Source organism: Equus asinus, chromosome 6 (genome assembly GCF_041296235.1).
Source record: "Equus asinus isolate D_3611 breed Donkey chromosome 6, EquAss-T2T_v2, whole genome shotgun sequence".
Lineage (NCBI taxonomy): Eukaryota > Metazoa > Chordata > Mammalia > Perissodactyla > Equidae > Equus > Equus asinus.
In genome coordinates this window covers 64,037,501-64,051,308 of record NC_091795.1, presented here as the reverse complement: position 1 = coordinate 64,051,308, position 13,808 = coordinate 64,037,501, and the positions used below count along the sequence as shown (strand labels likewise).

Here is a 13,808-nt window from a genome sequence, read left to right as displayed (position 1 = left end):
CCATAACTACTTCTTCTCCAGGGCCCTGGTGACCAGGAATATACACCTGCAAGAAGTTTGCGGAGATTTAAGGCAGGGCCTGTGGCCAGTAACATTTTCCCTCTGGACAAAGATAACTTACTTATTTGGGGAATTTGATTTCCACTTGTACTTCATTAACACTAAGACCTAAGCTCACTGGATCTCCCTTAAGCGTCTGTGGCCTCAGAATACTTTCTTAGGTTCATTCAACTGGGGACAAAAAAGGGTTTTCCCTCCTCTTTTTCTCTTGGCAGTTTGTATGGGAGTTTGTTGATATTCTGCCCAAAATTTAGTGGATGTCTCTGCTGGTGTGCAGAGCTATTAGGAACACGCTTTTCTCCATACATAGTGACTGTTCTTTCCCCAACATTCTCATCTCGCTATTGCACACGGCTCATGGGGAGATAGGAGTTTCCAAGGGCCTAAGAAGCAACAACTGGGAATTCATTAGGTTTCCTGGACTGCAATGTCCTGGCTGGGGAGGGGTATCAACACCAGGGGGCAGGGTTAGGACACGCTGTGTCTGTGTGTGTGTGTGTGTGTGTGTGTATCTGAAGTCAGAACCTGTAAGCCTTGAAGGAGCATGGGCTGGATGATGGGATGCTTTCAGGTGTTGAAAGCATTATTGCTTTTGACCTTCTCATCTCTCTCTCCACGTGCAGAGTTTCGGTCACAGTCTCCGTGGAACATAACATTTGTAAGAAAAAGTTTAATTGAAGCAGGTTTTTCAAGTCAAGGGAGAAGATGTAAGTTCCACAAGAGCTATAGCCATCATTCCTGTTGATGGCTAGAAATACTTGGGGGCTGTTCACCTATGTTAAGCTTCCTAAGAACGGTCCATCCCCTCAACACCCTGCCCTGGAAACCAGCCAGGGCTGGGTTACTAGGAGGGAGGGTGGAAGGAAGGTGAGCTCACTTCTTGGTCAGTATGGACCAAAGGACCAGAGACAGTAGACTGTGCTACTTAGAACAAATCCATCTGCTTTCTGGGAAGGTGTGGGGTTCATTTCACCAATTACCAGCCTGGACTTTGTGACTTAATAATCATCTTTACTTCTTTTTATCTTCTTTCTCTATCTCCTTTGTCTTACCCATTCTTTCATTGCCTTTTATTTTCTTCTCTTCATCTTTTGACTACCTGCAACTCTCCTTCTTTCCCAGGTAGTCTAATAAGAAATGCCCACCTGGTCAGCTTCTTGGGAACCCTGCCCAGGACTCCAGATCTTTCTGGGGGAGGCCATGGGTTTTTCGTTTGTTTGTTTTTGAGGAAGATTAGCTGTGAGCTATCATCTGCTGCCAATCCTCCTCTTTTTGCTGAGGAAGACTGGCCCTGAGCTAACATCCGTGCCCATCTTCCTCTACTTTCTATGTGGGACGCCTACCACAGCATGGCTTGCCAAGCGGTGCATGTCTGCGCCCGGGATCCGAACTGGTGAACCCCAGGCCACCGAAGCGGAACATGTGCACTTAACTGCTGCGCCACTGGGCCAGCCCTGAGGCCATGGGTTTTCTTTTTAATTTTAACTTTAAAATAATAGCAAGAGTTCAAAACTGCCTTAACAAAGAAGTTGGGGGAAACAAAAAATTATTGTGGTATTTTTGGAAATTGTGCAGGCAGTTAATTTTGAGAGGCTGTATGGAGCCCAGGAGAGGTAACTAGGGGCCACTTGGGCATCAGCAGGTATGATTTTTAGCTCAGTCTGCTTGAACCTTCTAGAGCTCTGCTGCTGACTGGATGATGTCGTGTTGATGTCAACAGCACTGAACGGGTGTTGGGTTTTCAATAAATAACCTCAGAACCTTTTGGCTGGGGTGCCTGTGGCATGAAAAGGCTTGTTATGTATGTGAAGAGAGGATGTCAACCTTCCCTGGTCCTTGGCACTCCCCCCTCTCCACGACCACCAGCTAGCACCTGGGAACGGACAAGTGCCCTGCCGAGACTTCTGCCACTGTTCTCCCACAGGCACGTTTTCACAAGATGAACACTGGACAGAACCCGACCTTATGGACATGAGTTCCATAGGGCTCAGGTGCCCGAGAATTTAGCAACAGCTAGGTTTCCGGTGATAGGAATCACGGGACTATCACTGGCACCAGCCGGGACTCTGGCCCCACCCTTGGCTGATGCCCCACTTGGCTGATTTCCCTGGCTAGGAATGCTCTTTGAGCTTTTAGCAGGTCTGCCTGGAGGGTTTTTGCTCTGTGGTTTCCTCCTGGCAAGTAGTGACTTTTCCTGGGTACTAGAGGCGTGCAGTAAAAGTTCCAGTGTAACTGCAATATGTAATTTTGGATGGATGGAGGAAGAAGGGAGGGAGAAATGAATGAATGAGTACAGAAGGGCAGGAGGCAACAGACTTCCTGCCTGAGTGAAATTCCTGTTCTCGAGTGGCTCTCGGTGCTCCCATGAGCTTTGCGTCAGAAGCTAGGTGGTGGGATGGGGGGTTGCCCTTCCCCTTTCTCCCTGAGACTCTCTCCCTCACTGATCACCCACTATCTGGCCATCACCATGTTTACCTCAGTTGACATTAGTGCTGCTTCCCCTACCCTATTTGTGTCCAATTTTTTCAGTTTTTTTTTTCCTACAAAGCACAAACTCACTTAAGTTTTGTTTTACTAAGTGGACAGAGCATAAGTTCTGCCGTGAACACAGAGCAGACCATTCAGAAGAAAAAGACAGTTTATATTCAGTTCAAGATGCTAATCTTGAAATGCCACCAGTGCTCTTCTGATTAGATGACTCACAGAATAAAACCTGTAGACCATTCCAGGCTCCCCTCTCAGACGCTTCTGCCACTTGTTGTGTGGCTCTCTGGGAAGATACAGATAGCACGGCATAATCTCTCTCAGGGAATTCATTGCTGTTTCCTCTTTCCTGTTTTGAACAGAAATTTTCTTCAATGTATTGTGTGAGTACAACATGTAGGCCATATTCTTTGGCATCACATAAATATTTACTTAATAGTTAAAACTCACTGTCATGAAGCATTTATTTAACTTGAAAATATTATATCATTTTCCTCATGGAAAATACAGTTAAAAGACACTGCTCCTTTGAGTTTTCGTACCTAGTTTTGTTTTTGTTTTCCTTCCATTGATATTGTACTTTTCACAATAAGCCCATAATGTCCAATCAGAGAATTATTGAAAGGGAAAGTTAAGTGAATTCCTCAGAGAGTGAGTGGGAAGGTTCCATCTGGCTGCTGTTAGGAGCACCCGCATCAGAACCGCTGTTGTCTGGACTATCACAGTGATTCCTTGTTTCCCTAGTGGAAACCTGTCAATTAGGGAGCAAATTCAGAATTTCTGAGAGCAACAATTGAGAGAGTGGCCATGGTACATCCTTTGTGGCCAAGAGTCTGTGTCCAGAACAGTGCTGGGCATCCAGCATCCACGTAATAAGCATTTTTAGGATAAACGATTTATTTTATACCCTTCAGAAATTCTCAGTGTGTATTTTTGCTTATGTTGTTTGAGTATATTTCTTTTCTCTTCCTCATTTTATACAAATACACACTATAAACATGTTTCTTAGTTTTCTTTTTCTATTTATTGTTTCTTGGTGGATTAGCATATCTGCTTTTTTTGAACTGTTGCATTAAGTTCCTTCTGTGGGTGTACCATGAATTAATCAGTCCTCTTTAGCTTTCTTTTCTAAGTCTCTAGATGAGAGCAGGGGCGGATGTGTGGAGAGGTGGGTGGGCAACAGCCACAAGGAGACTTCCGTACACACACAGTTGGCTACACGTGGGATCCCCAGGCTGTTCCACCATCCTTGGGAGGTGTAGATGGATGGGCCAGGGTGGGAATTCCTGAACTGACATTTACTGGTACCTGCATGACCTTCAACAAATTAGTTATTTAACTTCCTGGAGCCTTGGTTTCTTTGTCTGAAAGTCAGGAATAATATCACCTGATGGTATTAGAGGATGTATGTAAGTTGCCTACATATCTCATGTATATGTATTAATTCTTGTGAATATGCAGTAGTACCTCATGCATATGTAATAATCCTCATGGATATGGAACAGTATTTTACGTATATGGATAGTACCTCATGTGTATGTAACAGTACCTTATGTATATGTTATGGTACCTCATATATATAGGATACTTAGAATAGTGCTCAGCACATGGCAGAGGCCCCATAAATGGTAGCAGGTATTTCTTGGCTTCTGAATATCCCATGTTTGACAGTTATTTAGACAATAATACAGGATGGTTGCTTTGTTTACTTTGTGTTGTGAAATTACCTGCCTTGAGGACTGGGTTCATTCTTTGCTTGGGTTCCGACAACAGCCTTGTGAAGAGGCCCCCAGGCTTTTCTCAAGCGAGTCACATTTCTTTCTGCTTTTGTCCTAGAGCTGAGTCAGCGCTCCTTGTCCAGCCCAATCTTCCTGACAGTTTTCCAAGTCTGAAGATGGAGTCTCCTTCTCTAAAGCCCCTGATGGATGGGGTGGGGGAGATAATGCTGACTCTCGGTTTTACTCTCAGTGGTGGGTGTGGAACATCTGGAGGCAGCTGGACCCCAACAGCATGGGGGCAACAAGGGAGTTTCAGCTGGGGATGAGGTTGTTCCACTCCCCCTCAGTGAGGAGGGGTTGTGTTGGCACCAGGGAGAGAGAGAAAGAAGCACCAGCTTGGGGTTTAGGCTAAGCCATTGCATTATGTCCTCTTGATAAGAAAACAGAGGCCCAAAGAGATTAAATGACTTGTTCTAGGACATAAAGCAAATCTGGGGTAAAGGCAAAATTTGTCCAGTTTCCTAACACTTAGTTCAGCCATTCTGACAGAAAGGAAAGGTCAAAAGAGAAAAGTCAGAAAAAATAAAGAAGACCCCACAGCATTCTTGCTTGTGGGAAAGACCCCTGTGTGCCCTGAACATCAAGGGTAGGTGATCATCCTGCAGTGGGGAATGACAATGGTGCCCAGAGATCATGTGTATTAGTCACTCTGGCCCAGCTCCCAGGTCAAGGGTCTTGGGCAAGGTTGGTCCTTGGGGTTGGCTGTCCTTGCTACACATACCCTGAAGCAAGTGCTGGAGTCCAGGAGTTATCAGTCTGGGCCTATTAGAAACGCCCTGCTGGATATTCTTAAGCTGAAAGCCATCCCAAGGGCACTGAGGGTAAGAGTGTCCATGACCTCATGAAGGCCACAGTGTTCACTCCTGTCAGCTCAGCTCCCTCTTTGTGCAGGAGGAGATGAGGCGGGATGAGGGAGGTGATGGTGGAGCAGTGATACCTTCAATGTTCAGACTGGCCGGAAAGGGTGGCATAAGGTTTGGCGCCAGGGGCTGCCTCTCCCTGTGTCTCTGAGTGTCCTCTGATCTAGTCTGAGAAGTCTCAGCCCAGGGAAAAGGGCCAGGTGAGGTCAGATCAACAGATTAACAACCGCAAAGGGTGGGCTCCTTTTTGCTGCTCCTGCCACCTGCCTGCAACCTGTCACAGATTGTTGTGAGCATCGAGGCTGTGAGACAGTCATGGTCTAAAAGCTTCTAGGAGTCTGAAGTTTATAGATTAATCGAATCAAGCAGAAAACATTCCTAGGAGGTTGTTGGAGGTTGGCGGTACTGAGGATCTCGGAGCTGCTTCCGAGGACGTCTCTGCTTTGCTTTACGCTTCTGTGACTTCCTGTCATTTTATCCAACCAGCCAAGATCTTCATTTCCGCAGAAAGTTTCACAGAAGTTATCGAGCTTTGTGTTGGCCTCTCCCTGACTCGGAGTCACCCCTTCTGCTGTGTGGTAGATGCAGCCGTAAAGCGAGGGGTCTGGAAAGGGCAGGATTTTGCCTTGGTTTTGCCTCAGAAGCTGCAGCAAAGAAGAGCCACACCAGCTGGATGTGGCCGAGTGCATCTAGTGACAGCAGTGAGCGTCCTTCAGAGACACTCAGAGGTGTAGGGAGCAGGTCAGGTCACTCAACTCAGTTCATAACCACAGGCAGCTGGGGAGCTGATAAAGTTTGTCCTGTCTCGCCCGGTCTCCCTGCCATCTGGTGCCCTCTCCTCCTTGTTCATGCCGAGTAGCCCCCACTCCCACAGCCTGAGGGACCCTTCCACTACCTAATGCTTTAGGCAGCGAGTGCTGCTTTTAAAAGTCATATAATAATTCTTTTATGTTACCTTCAACCTGCAGATGTGTTTCACGCAGGGTTGTACATTTTTTCACAATATTAGATCACATTTCCTCACCATTTAAAAATTGCTATATACTTAATATAATTCATTAGACAATTCTCCTAATGTTAGACAATCAAGTTATTTCTATTTGTTGGCCAATATAGATATGCAATGGGGAACATCTGTAAGTCATAAGTATATAGCCTTTAGTTTCTGCTTAATTACTGACTTAAATTCCTAAGGAATTGCCAAATCAAAACATGTGAATCTCTTTGTGGTGTTTGCTATGTATTATAATATTGCTATCTGAAAATGCTATGTTGTGTTATATTGCCTCTTGCAGTGAATGAATAAATCAGTTTCATAGCAGCCTTGCCAATAGTGGATGATACCATTTTAAAACAAATTTGTCTCTTTATTAGGTGTTAGGTGTCAGTGGTATGTCAAGACTGCTCTGCTTTGCATTTAAAAAATGCTTAATAAGAGTGAATATTTTCTATTTCTCCTACAGGTTTCATGTTCATGTCACTTACAAAGTTATCTCTAGGGATCTTGATGGATATATTTGGATGCGTTGATACACGGACCTCTGTGGTATTCTTGCCATTTAATCAGAAACTAATCAGGAGGAAACAAACAAATCCAGATTGTGAAACATTCCGTAAGACAACATCTGGACTTTTTATAAGCGTGTCATAAAGAGGAAAAAAGTCAAGAAGACTGTTCTAGACCAGGGATTCTAAAAGAGACATGGCAACCAAATGCAGTGCATGAGCGCTGAATTAAGTTTTAATTTAAAATTAAAATTTTAAAAACAACATCAACTATACATTTTGGGGACAATCAGGGAAATTGGAATATGAAGTATTATATTAGATAATGTTAAATCAATGTTAAATTTCTTGACTGTGATATTGTAGTTATGTAGGAGAATTTCTTTGCTCTTAGGAGATAAAGGCTGAAATATTTAGAGGTGAAAGGTCACTATGTCTGCAACTTTCAAATGGTTCAGCAAAACTATATATGTGTATATCATATATTGTCTATTATACATAATATATGGTTATTAATATAATTATATTGTAATCATAAGGTAATAATTATGTTAATTATATTATGCTAATATAAATATGTTAATATATTGTTCTATACTATATAGTATATATTCTATAAATTATGCATTTAATATATAATATATTAATATATATTAATTTAATACATAATATGTTAATTGATAAAACACATATGCACATTTATAAATATATTCTGTCACATTCACACCACACACTCACTCATACACACACCCACACCCCATGTGTTACCCCTACCACTCGAGCTGCATTTTAATAGAGACCCTTCTCAGCAGCGGGAAGAGCTGATGGATCCTTTTCTACTGGTGACCCCAGAAGGGAGATTCTCTGGGGGCACCCTGTGGCTCCCCTCCTGACATGATCTGGGCTGTTCTTTCTCTGCATGTGGGCGACAGGGACTAAGACGCTCCGGCCTGGCCTGACCCTCGGCTCCCCTGTGCAGAGGAATGTGCAGCGGGGTGTTTTCACAGTAGGGGGGCCCACCCCCTTCTCCTGCCTGTCCTCAGCCTTGCACCTGGGCCTCCCAGGGAGCGTGAAGTTCATCTGTGTTCTTGCATGCCTGTGGTCTTCTGTTTCTCCACTTCTTTGACAGAAAACCTGACTTAGAAGGCGTGTGGATGTGCTTCGGCGCGGGAGTAACAGACCCTCTGGGGAAGTTCACTAGATAGACCCCAGCTTCTCAGGAGTCCTCCTTGGCTGTCTAACCTACACCCTAGACCCTCCCCGCCCTGCACCCTCATAAACTTTAAGCAGCTTCTCTCCAAGTGTCAGTGTACCCCACCAAGAGGTCTTTAAAAGTAAATGGAGTTAAATTAATTGGTTTCTATATTTACCTGTTCAATCAATGTAAATACAGTTTAGAACATTGATCGTGTTGCTGGTCATTTCTGTAAAAAGTTGAGAAATAAGGCCCTGGAGGGCTCCTAGAACCCCTATTACAGAATTGCTCCCTTGAGAAAACTAGATTGGCCTCACCACCATTTTAACTGAAAATACAATTTTCTAGCATCAAAATGACCAGGAAATTTGAGAGATCTGTAGATCGAGTTGCGTCTTAAATGCATTAGGAAGCTGGCTTACTGTTCAAATATACTTCGCGGCGAGTCCTTCTGTGAAAGGAGTTGAAGGAGACCTTTTACAAAGAGAATTCCCATCCCCTGGCCCAGGCTGCCCAGGACTGGGGGTTTGGGTTTGGATTTTTGTGGATCAGCTTTTTAGCAAGAAAGAACAACTGAATAGATTTGCTTTTTAGATTACCACATTTTTTTCCAGCTTATAAAAATAGTATTCTAAATTTAGTGAAAAGTATGAAGCAGATGTGAAAATTACCTATAATTGCACAATTGAGTGATGATGGCCGTATTTCTGCACGCATGTGTGTGTGTGTAACACGTCTCTCTGTTAAAACAGAACCGGGATCTCCCCATGAGAATTTGGTCAGCCGGGCCTCGGTCCTAGATTGTGCAGGGTAGGAGGTGGTGAGCTTCTATACCCAGAAGGCAGTCAGTCTCAGAGACTTTTTGAAGCAATAAGCGCCAGTCAAGCAGACCCGCATCTGGGTGATCAAGGGCCAGGCTGAGGATGCAGCCTGGGAGCCCCGAGCTCTGCGTCCTCTGCCTCTCAATCAACAGCTCCTCCTGTTTGCTTGGAGGCTCCTTCTCTCTAAAAGCACATGCTGGGCATTTGCTCCCATTCTTGTCTTTCTCCTCCTTCAGTTTTACTTTCTCTCTCTACCCCTACCCTCTCGGGACTAACAAGATGACCTTGGATTAAACTGCCGTTTGGCTCACATATGTGCCCTCCGGGGCAGGGACCCTTATCTTCAAAGAAGTCCAGGAGGAGCAAAGCTTCTTCCCCCAGAGGAACGACACTTATGGTGGGATGTCAGGCACCGGCTGGTGCATCCGGGATTTGGGGACGTGGAGCCTTCCCAGTGCATTTTAAGCTGTGCCCTGCAGGCCACCTTCCCAGGCCTGCAGGAGAGTGCCAGGAGCCTGGCAGGAGACCTATAGCCTGCCTCCTCTACCCTCGGGGAAGCCATAGGCAGCTCAACTCCTCCATAATGAGAGTCACTCAGTGAGAGCTCTGGGACCTGCCATAGGGAGAGTGGGCTGTCCCTCAGGGCGGTGTGTGGACAGTGGGACCTTGGCTTCTTCCCCACTCTCTGGGTTAGAATCTGGGCTCCACCATTTAATAGCTGTGTTAAAACTCTCTATCCCTCAGTTTGCACACCTGCAAAATGGGGCTAATAGCGGTACCCTTCAGGTGGGGTTGTTGTGAAGGTTCATTTTGTCATTATATGTAACGCATTTAGCATAGCACCCGCCACAGGGTAAGCCCAATAAACGTTAGCTGTTCTCATCCCTGTGTTGGTCTCCTTGGGCTGCCATAACAAAGTACCGTAGATCGGGCAGCTTAAATAGCAGAATTTTTCCTCACAGTTCTAGAAGCTGGAAGTCCAAGATGAAGATGCCGGCGTGGTTGGGTTCTGTGAGGACTCTCTTCCTGGCTTTCAGAAGGCCACCTTCTCGCTGTGTCCTCACGTGGCAGAGAAGGAGAACACAATCAGGTCTCTTCCTCTCATAATCCCATCACGAGGGCCCACCCTCATGACCGCATCTAAACTTAATCACCTCCCAAAGGCCCCACCTCCAAATACCACCACACTGGGGGTTAAGGCTTCAACATATGAATTTTGGGGAAACACAAACATTCAGTTCATAACAATCATTATTGTTTTTGTTGTCATCGAGTAGTCCCTTTCTAGAGTGTTCTTAGGCTTAGGGCAGTCTTTGAGGTGGAGGCAAGGAAGAAATGAGGAAGCACTTTTTGTCTCCAAGGGGGTCTTAAAGCCCATGGTGGTGGGTCTTGAGCCTTCTGGAAACTGTCTGCATTTGCAGTGTTATATTTCCCTGTCCTTTTGTCCTTTGGGAAAAGGCTCTTGGTTGTCCTAGTTTAGATAAGAGGGAGAAGGAAGAAAAGTCAGGTTTATTAGGCAGCTGCTTCTCTGTGCCGGGCAGCTGGCTGTGGAGGGAAGTCACACCATTGACTCCTGACAGTGCCCCACGGGGTCGGCACTATTATCCCCAGTTACAGAGGGCCGTGCCCGCACAGGCTCAGGGTGAGAAAATACTGGCTGTCTGAGGTCATGCTGCACAGAAGTTGCATTAAGTTTAGAACCTTGAGCCTTTTGACCCCACTCCCTTTGCAAAGCGCAGCTGCTGTGGGGAGGAATGGAGCGCCACATGCACGGTCCGGCCCTTGCCACCTCATATGGTGCTCGCTGCTCCAGCTGAGGGAGGCTCCTCAGAGCCCGGAGTCTCTCCACCAGTGAAGGCTGCCCCCCATGCCACCTCCTACCACGAGGCACTGGAGGATGGCATAGCTCTCCCGCCCGCGGTCACTTTCAAGATGCGCTAACCCAGACTGTGTTCTCTCCTCTGCTCTTGTCCTTCCCCAGCCCCTAAAGACAATGAAGAGCGCGTGTTCAGGGAGCGCATGCGGCCCAGGAAGCGGCAGGGGGCCGTCAGGCGCAGGGTCCACCAGGTCAACGGCCACAAGTTCATGGCCACCTACCTTCGGCAGCCCACCTACTGCTCCCACTGCAGAGATTTTATCTGGTAAGGCCCCCTCTCCTGGGACCGTCTAGTGATGCCCTCCCTGTGGCGAGAAGTTGGGGATGCATCGAGGGATTAGAAACCTTATGTCAAAAGTGCTGATGTGCTTTATTTCTTCCCTATTTGATTGCAGAAGACTTTTCTGGAAGGCTGAGTGAGTGAGTGGTGCTAGGAGGGTAAATGGAAAGAAGAAATGGTTCCTAGTGACTTTATATTTGAGATCATATCATATATCATGTTTAAGGGGTTAAGATTGTATAACCAATAATGGTATTGTGATTGTGTTTTTTTAAAAAAAGAATCCCTATCTTTTAGAGAGAGAAAATGAATTATTTACAAATAAAATGATGTGATGTCTGGGATTTAGTAAAAACATAAGCTGGAAGGAGGAAAGAGGGGCTAGAGGTAGAGATGCAACAAGACTGGCCGTCTATTGATCATTGTTGGCGCTGGTGATGCGGACATAAGGGTCCATTATATTCATCTCTCTACTCTTGTGTACATTGGAATTTTTCCATGATAAAGTTAAAAAAATACTCGGTTGCCAATGTTTATAATTCAAACAGTTTTTAGTAACTGTTCTAACACTGGTGCTGCGAGGATGCTGGGATTTCAGAGGAGTGAGAGAGCAGTGTTGGCTGGAGTGCTCAGGGAAGGCTTCCCGGAGTAGGTGGCATTTCTCCTTTCATGATTAGGATTTTGATAGGCAGAGATAAGCAAGTAGTAGGCCTTTTGGGGAAGTGAAGAAGATAGGAAGCCCTGGGCTTGGGGATTCGAGGAGGACTTTTAATGAATTCCTACCATGTGCCAGGTTCTCTCTTAGGCACTGGAAATATCGAATTAAATCTGCCCAGTGTCCTATGGGCTCTGAATTATGAACCCCATTCCAGTAACGACAGTACTGAGGCTCAGCAACAAAAACGAGACTAGTCTGTGGTCCTCTGGCTAGAAAGTGTCCAAGGCCTGAGTTGACCCCTGGTGAGCATGACTAGAAGCTCATGCTTTTGCTGACCTCCCACCAGCCTTTCCAGTAACCTCTCTGAGCTCTTTGAAGCTGACGTGGAGTTTGCCAGCACATGTGGATCTGGTGGGGGAGAGAGAGTAAGGCCAAACTGCAGCGTGAACCCAGCTGGGGGATGGGTGAATTGTGCTCTGAGGACTCCCTGGATCCCCAAGCTTTCCAGGAACGGCTTGTCTTATCCTCATGGTTTTCCAGAGCTAGTGACTGAGGTTGACATAGACATCTGAGGTGACACAGCTCAGAGCAAAGTCACCCTGACTGGAGCAGAAGTAACGCCCCACTCCCACCCCCAGGCACGTCTCATTCTCAGGCCTGACTCAACCCTGACCTTCATGTTCTGTGTTTCCGTCATGAATTGCGTGTTTGGGGGGAATAGACTCTGAAAGCTCAGGCTTACAGATTCCGGTCTCGTCTAAGGTCATGGCGAATACCACTGAGCTCTAGGTTTCTTGAGGTGTAGCCCAGTGACTTCTGGCTCCTCCCGCGGAGTTGTCCATTGGTGCGCTGACTCAGGGCACAGCCTAGTGGGCTGGATTGTTCTGCATCCGTGCCGACCCTAAACCTACCCCAGGAGACCCTACTCTGGCCAGAGAAGGATCCTCTGACATTGGCCTTTACCCAGATGGTGGACTGAACTCCCAGTCCTGGCCACAGACTGACCCATAACCCTTGACTGTTTCTGGACCACCCGGGGAGCATGCCTGCCTCCTCCAGGATTATCCACAAAGAAGGGCACGTTGGCCTAGCTGAGGCCTGCTGAGAGCAGGCGGCCCTTGTGGCTTTGCAGAACACTACTGGCCCCACTGGAATGGCTGTTTGTATAGGAAACCAGGCCTGAGACTCACCAAACCCTGTACCCATTCCAAGCGCTGGGGCTGCCCTCTGTGTTCTTCTGAACAGGTCATTCTAAGGCATCCTGTGAGTGGGGGTGAAATCACCCTGCTAGGGGGTCTCCAGCCTACTTGGTGCATTGTGGGGGGTGGCCAGAATTGGGTGGCTTTGTATGCTTTTGACCTACTAAAATTTATTTTCTTAAAGGGTTGTGTTCTTCTTTTCAGGGGTGTCATAGGAAAGCAGGGATACCAATGTCAAGGTAAGACATATTGTATGAACTAAATCCTTGGGGGCCCACGGGTGGATGTAGATCCGTAAAGCTTATAGGAGATGTGTGTTGGGTTTGACGACATTTAGAGGCTCCACACAGTTTGCATGCTTATGCTCCCTCTCTGAGAGGCGGGCCCTGCTTTTCTTGGTTCATGTCTGGCCATAACTCCCACATACCTATGTGGGAGCAGATGAATGGGAGTACCTTGTGGGAGCCACCTGTGTCCAGGTGTCCCCGGGGTCTCAGCCTTTGGCATGCCGGCTGGAGCAGGTAGCACTTTCATCTTTCCTGGGAAACAGGATGCTTCAGTTAGAGACCCTTTGAAGGTCTGCTGTGTCCTGCACTGGGTTCTGTGTGTTCTGTCAGCTCCCTTACCCTCTCGCTCCCTGAAGGAGCTACCTCACCTGCTCGTTTTATTCAGAATCACTGAATAGTCCTTGCTGATTCTATTTTTGTCTCTGCTGTGGAATCATTAGCTTGCAAACATTTAACACTCACTTGAAGGTGTTGAAGATTGGTTTGTTTGTTTTTCCAGTTAATTGACTACAAATGCAAGCTTGAGTTGTCCAGAATTGGAGGGTGGATATGTGACGTGGTTGTGTCAAGGTTTCTCTGTGGTTGGAGCTGGGAGACCGTTCCATCTCCTCGCACAGCCACTGGTTAACTTAGGTCTCGCCCATGAGGGACTTGGATCGGCTGTATTGGATATTGCTGTATCCTTGGAGTAGCATGTAAGCAAATAGTTACTCACCTCTTCAGCTACCCACTGCCCACACTATCTCGTGACACTGAAGACAGAGCTACAGGCCACCTCTTATGGAGATATTAAGTTAAACAGAA

General features: G+C 46.5%; 1 protein-coding gene across 3 annotated transcripts in view; it reads left to right on the top strand.

Annotated features, from left to right (window-relative positions):
• PRKCE (protein kinase C epsilon) overlaps positions 1-13,808 on the top strand; it is a 496,436-nt gene that overhangs the window by 295,067 nt on the left and 187,561 nt on the right. For all 3 annotated transcript variants that reach the window (XM_014833277.3, XM_044772359.2, XM_070512147.1), the window contains exons 3-4: positions 10,686-10,845; positions 12,922-12,956. In XM_014833277.3, coding sequence (XP_014688763.1) covers positions 10,686-10,845; positions 12,922-12,956 — 195 coding nt within the window. The remainder of the gene's footprint in view (positions 1-10,685; positions 10,846-12,921; positions 12,957-13,808) is intronic.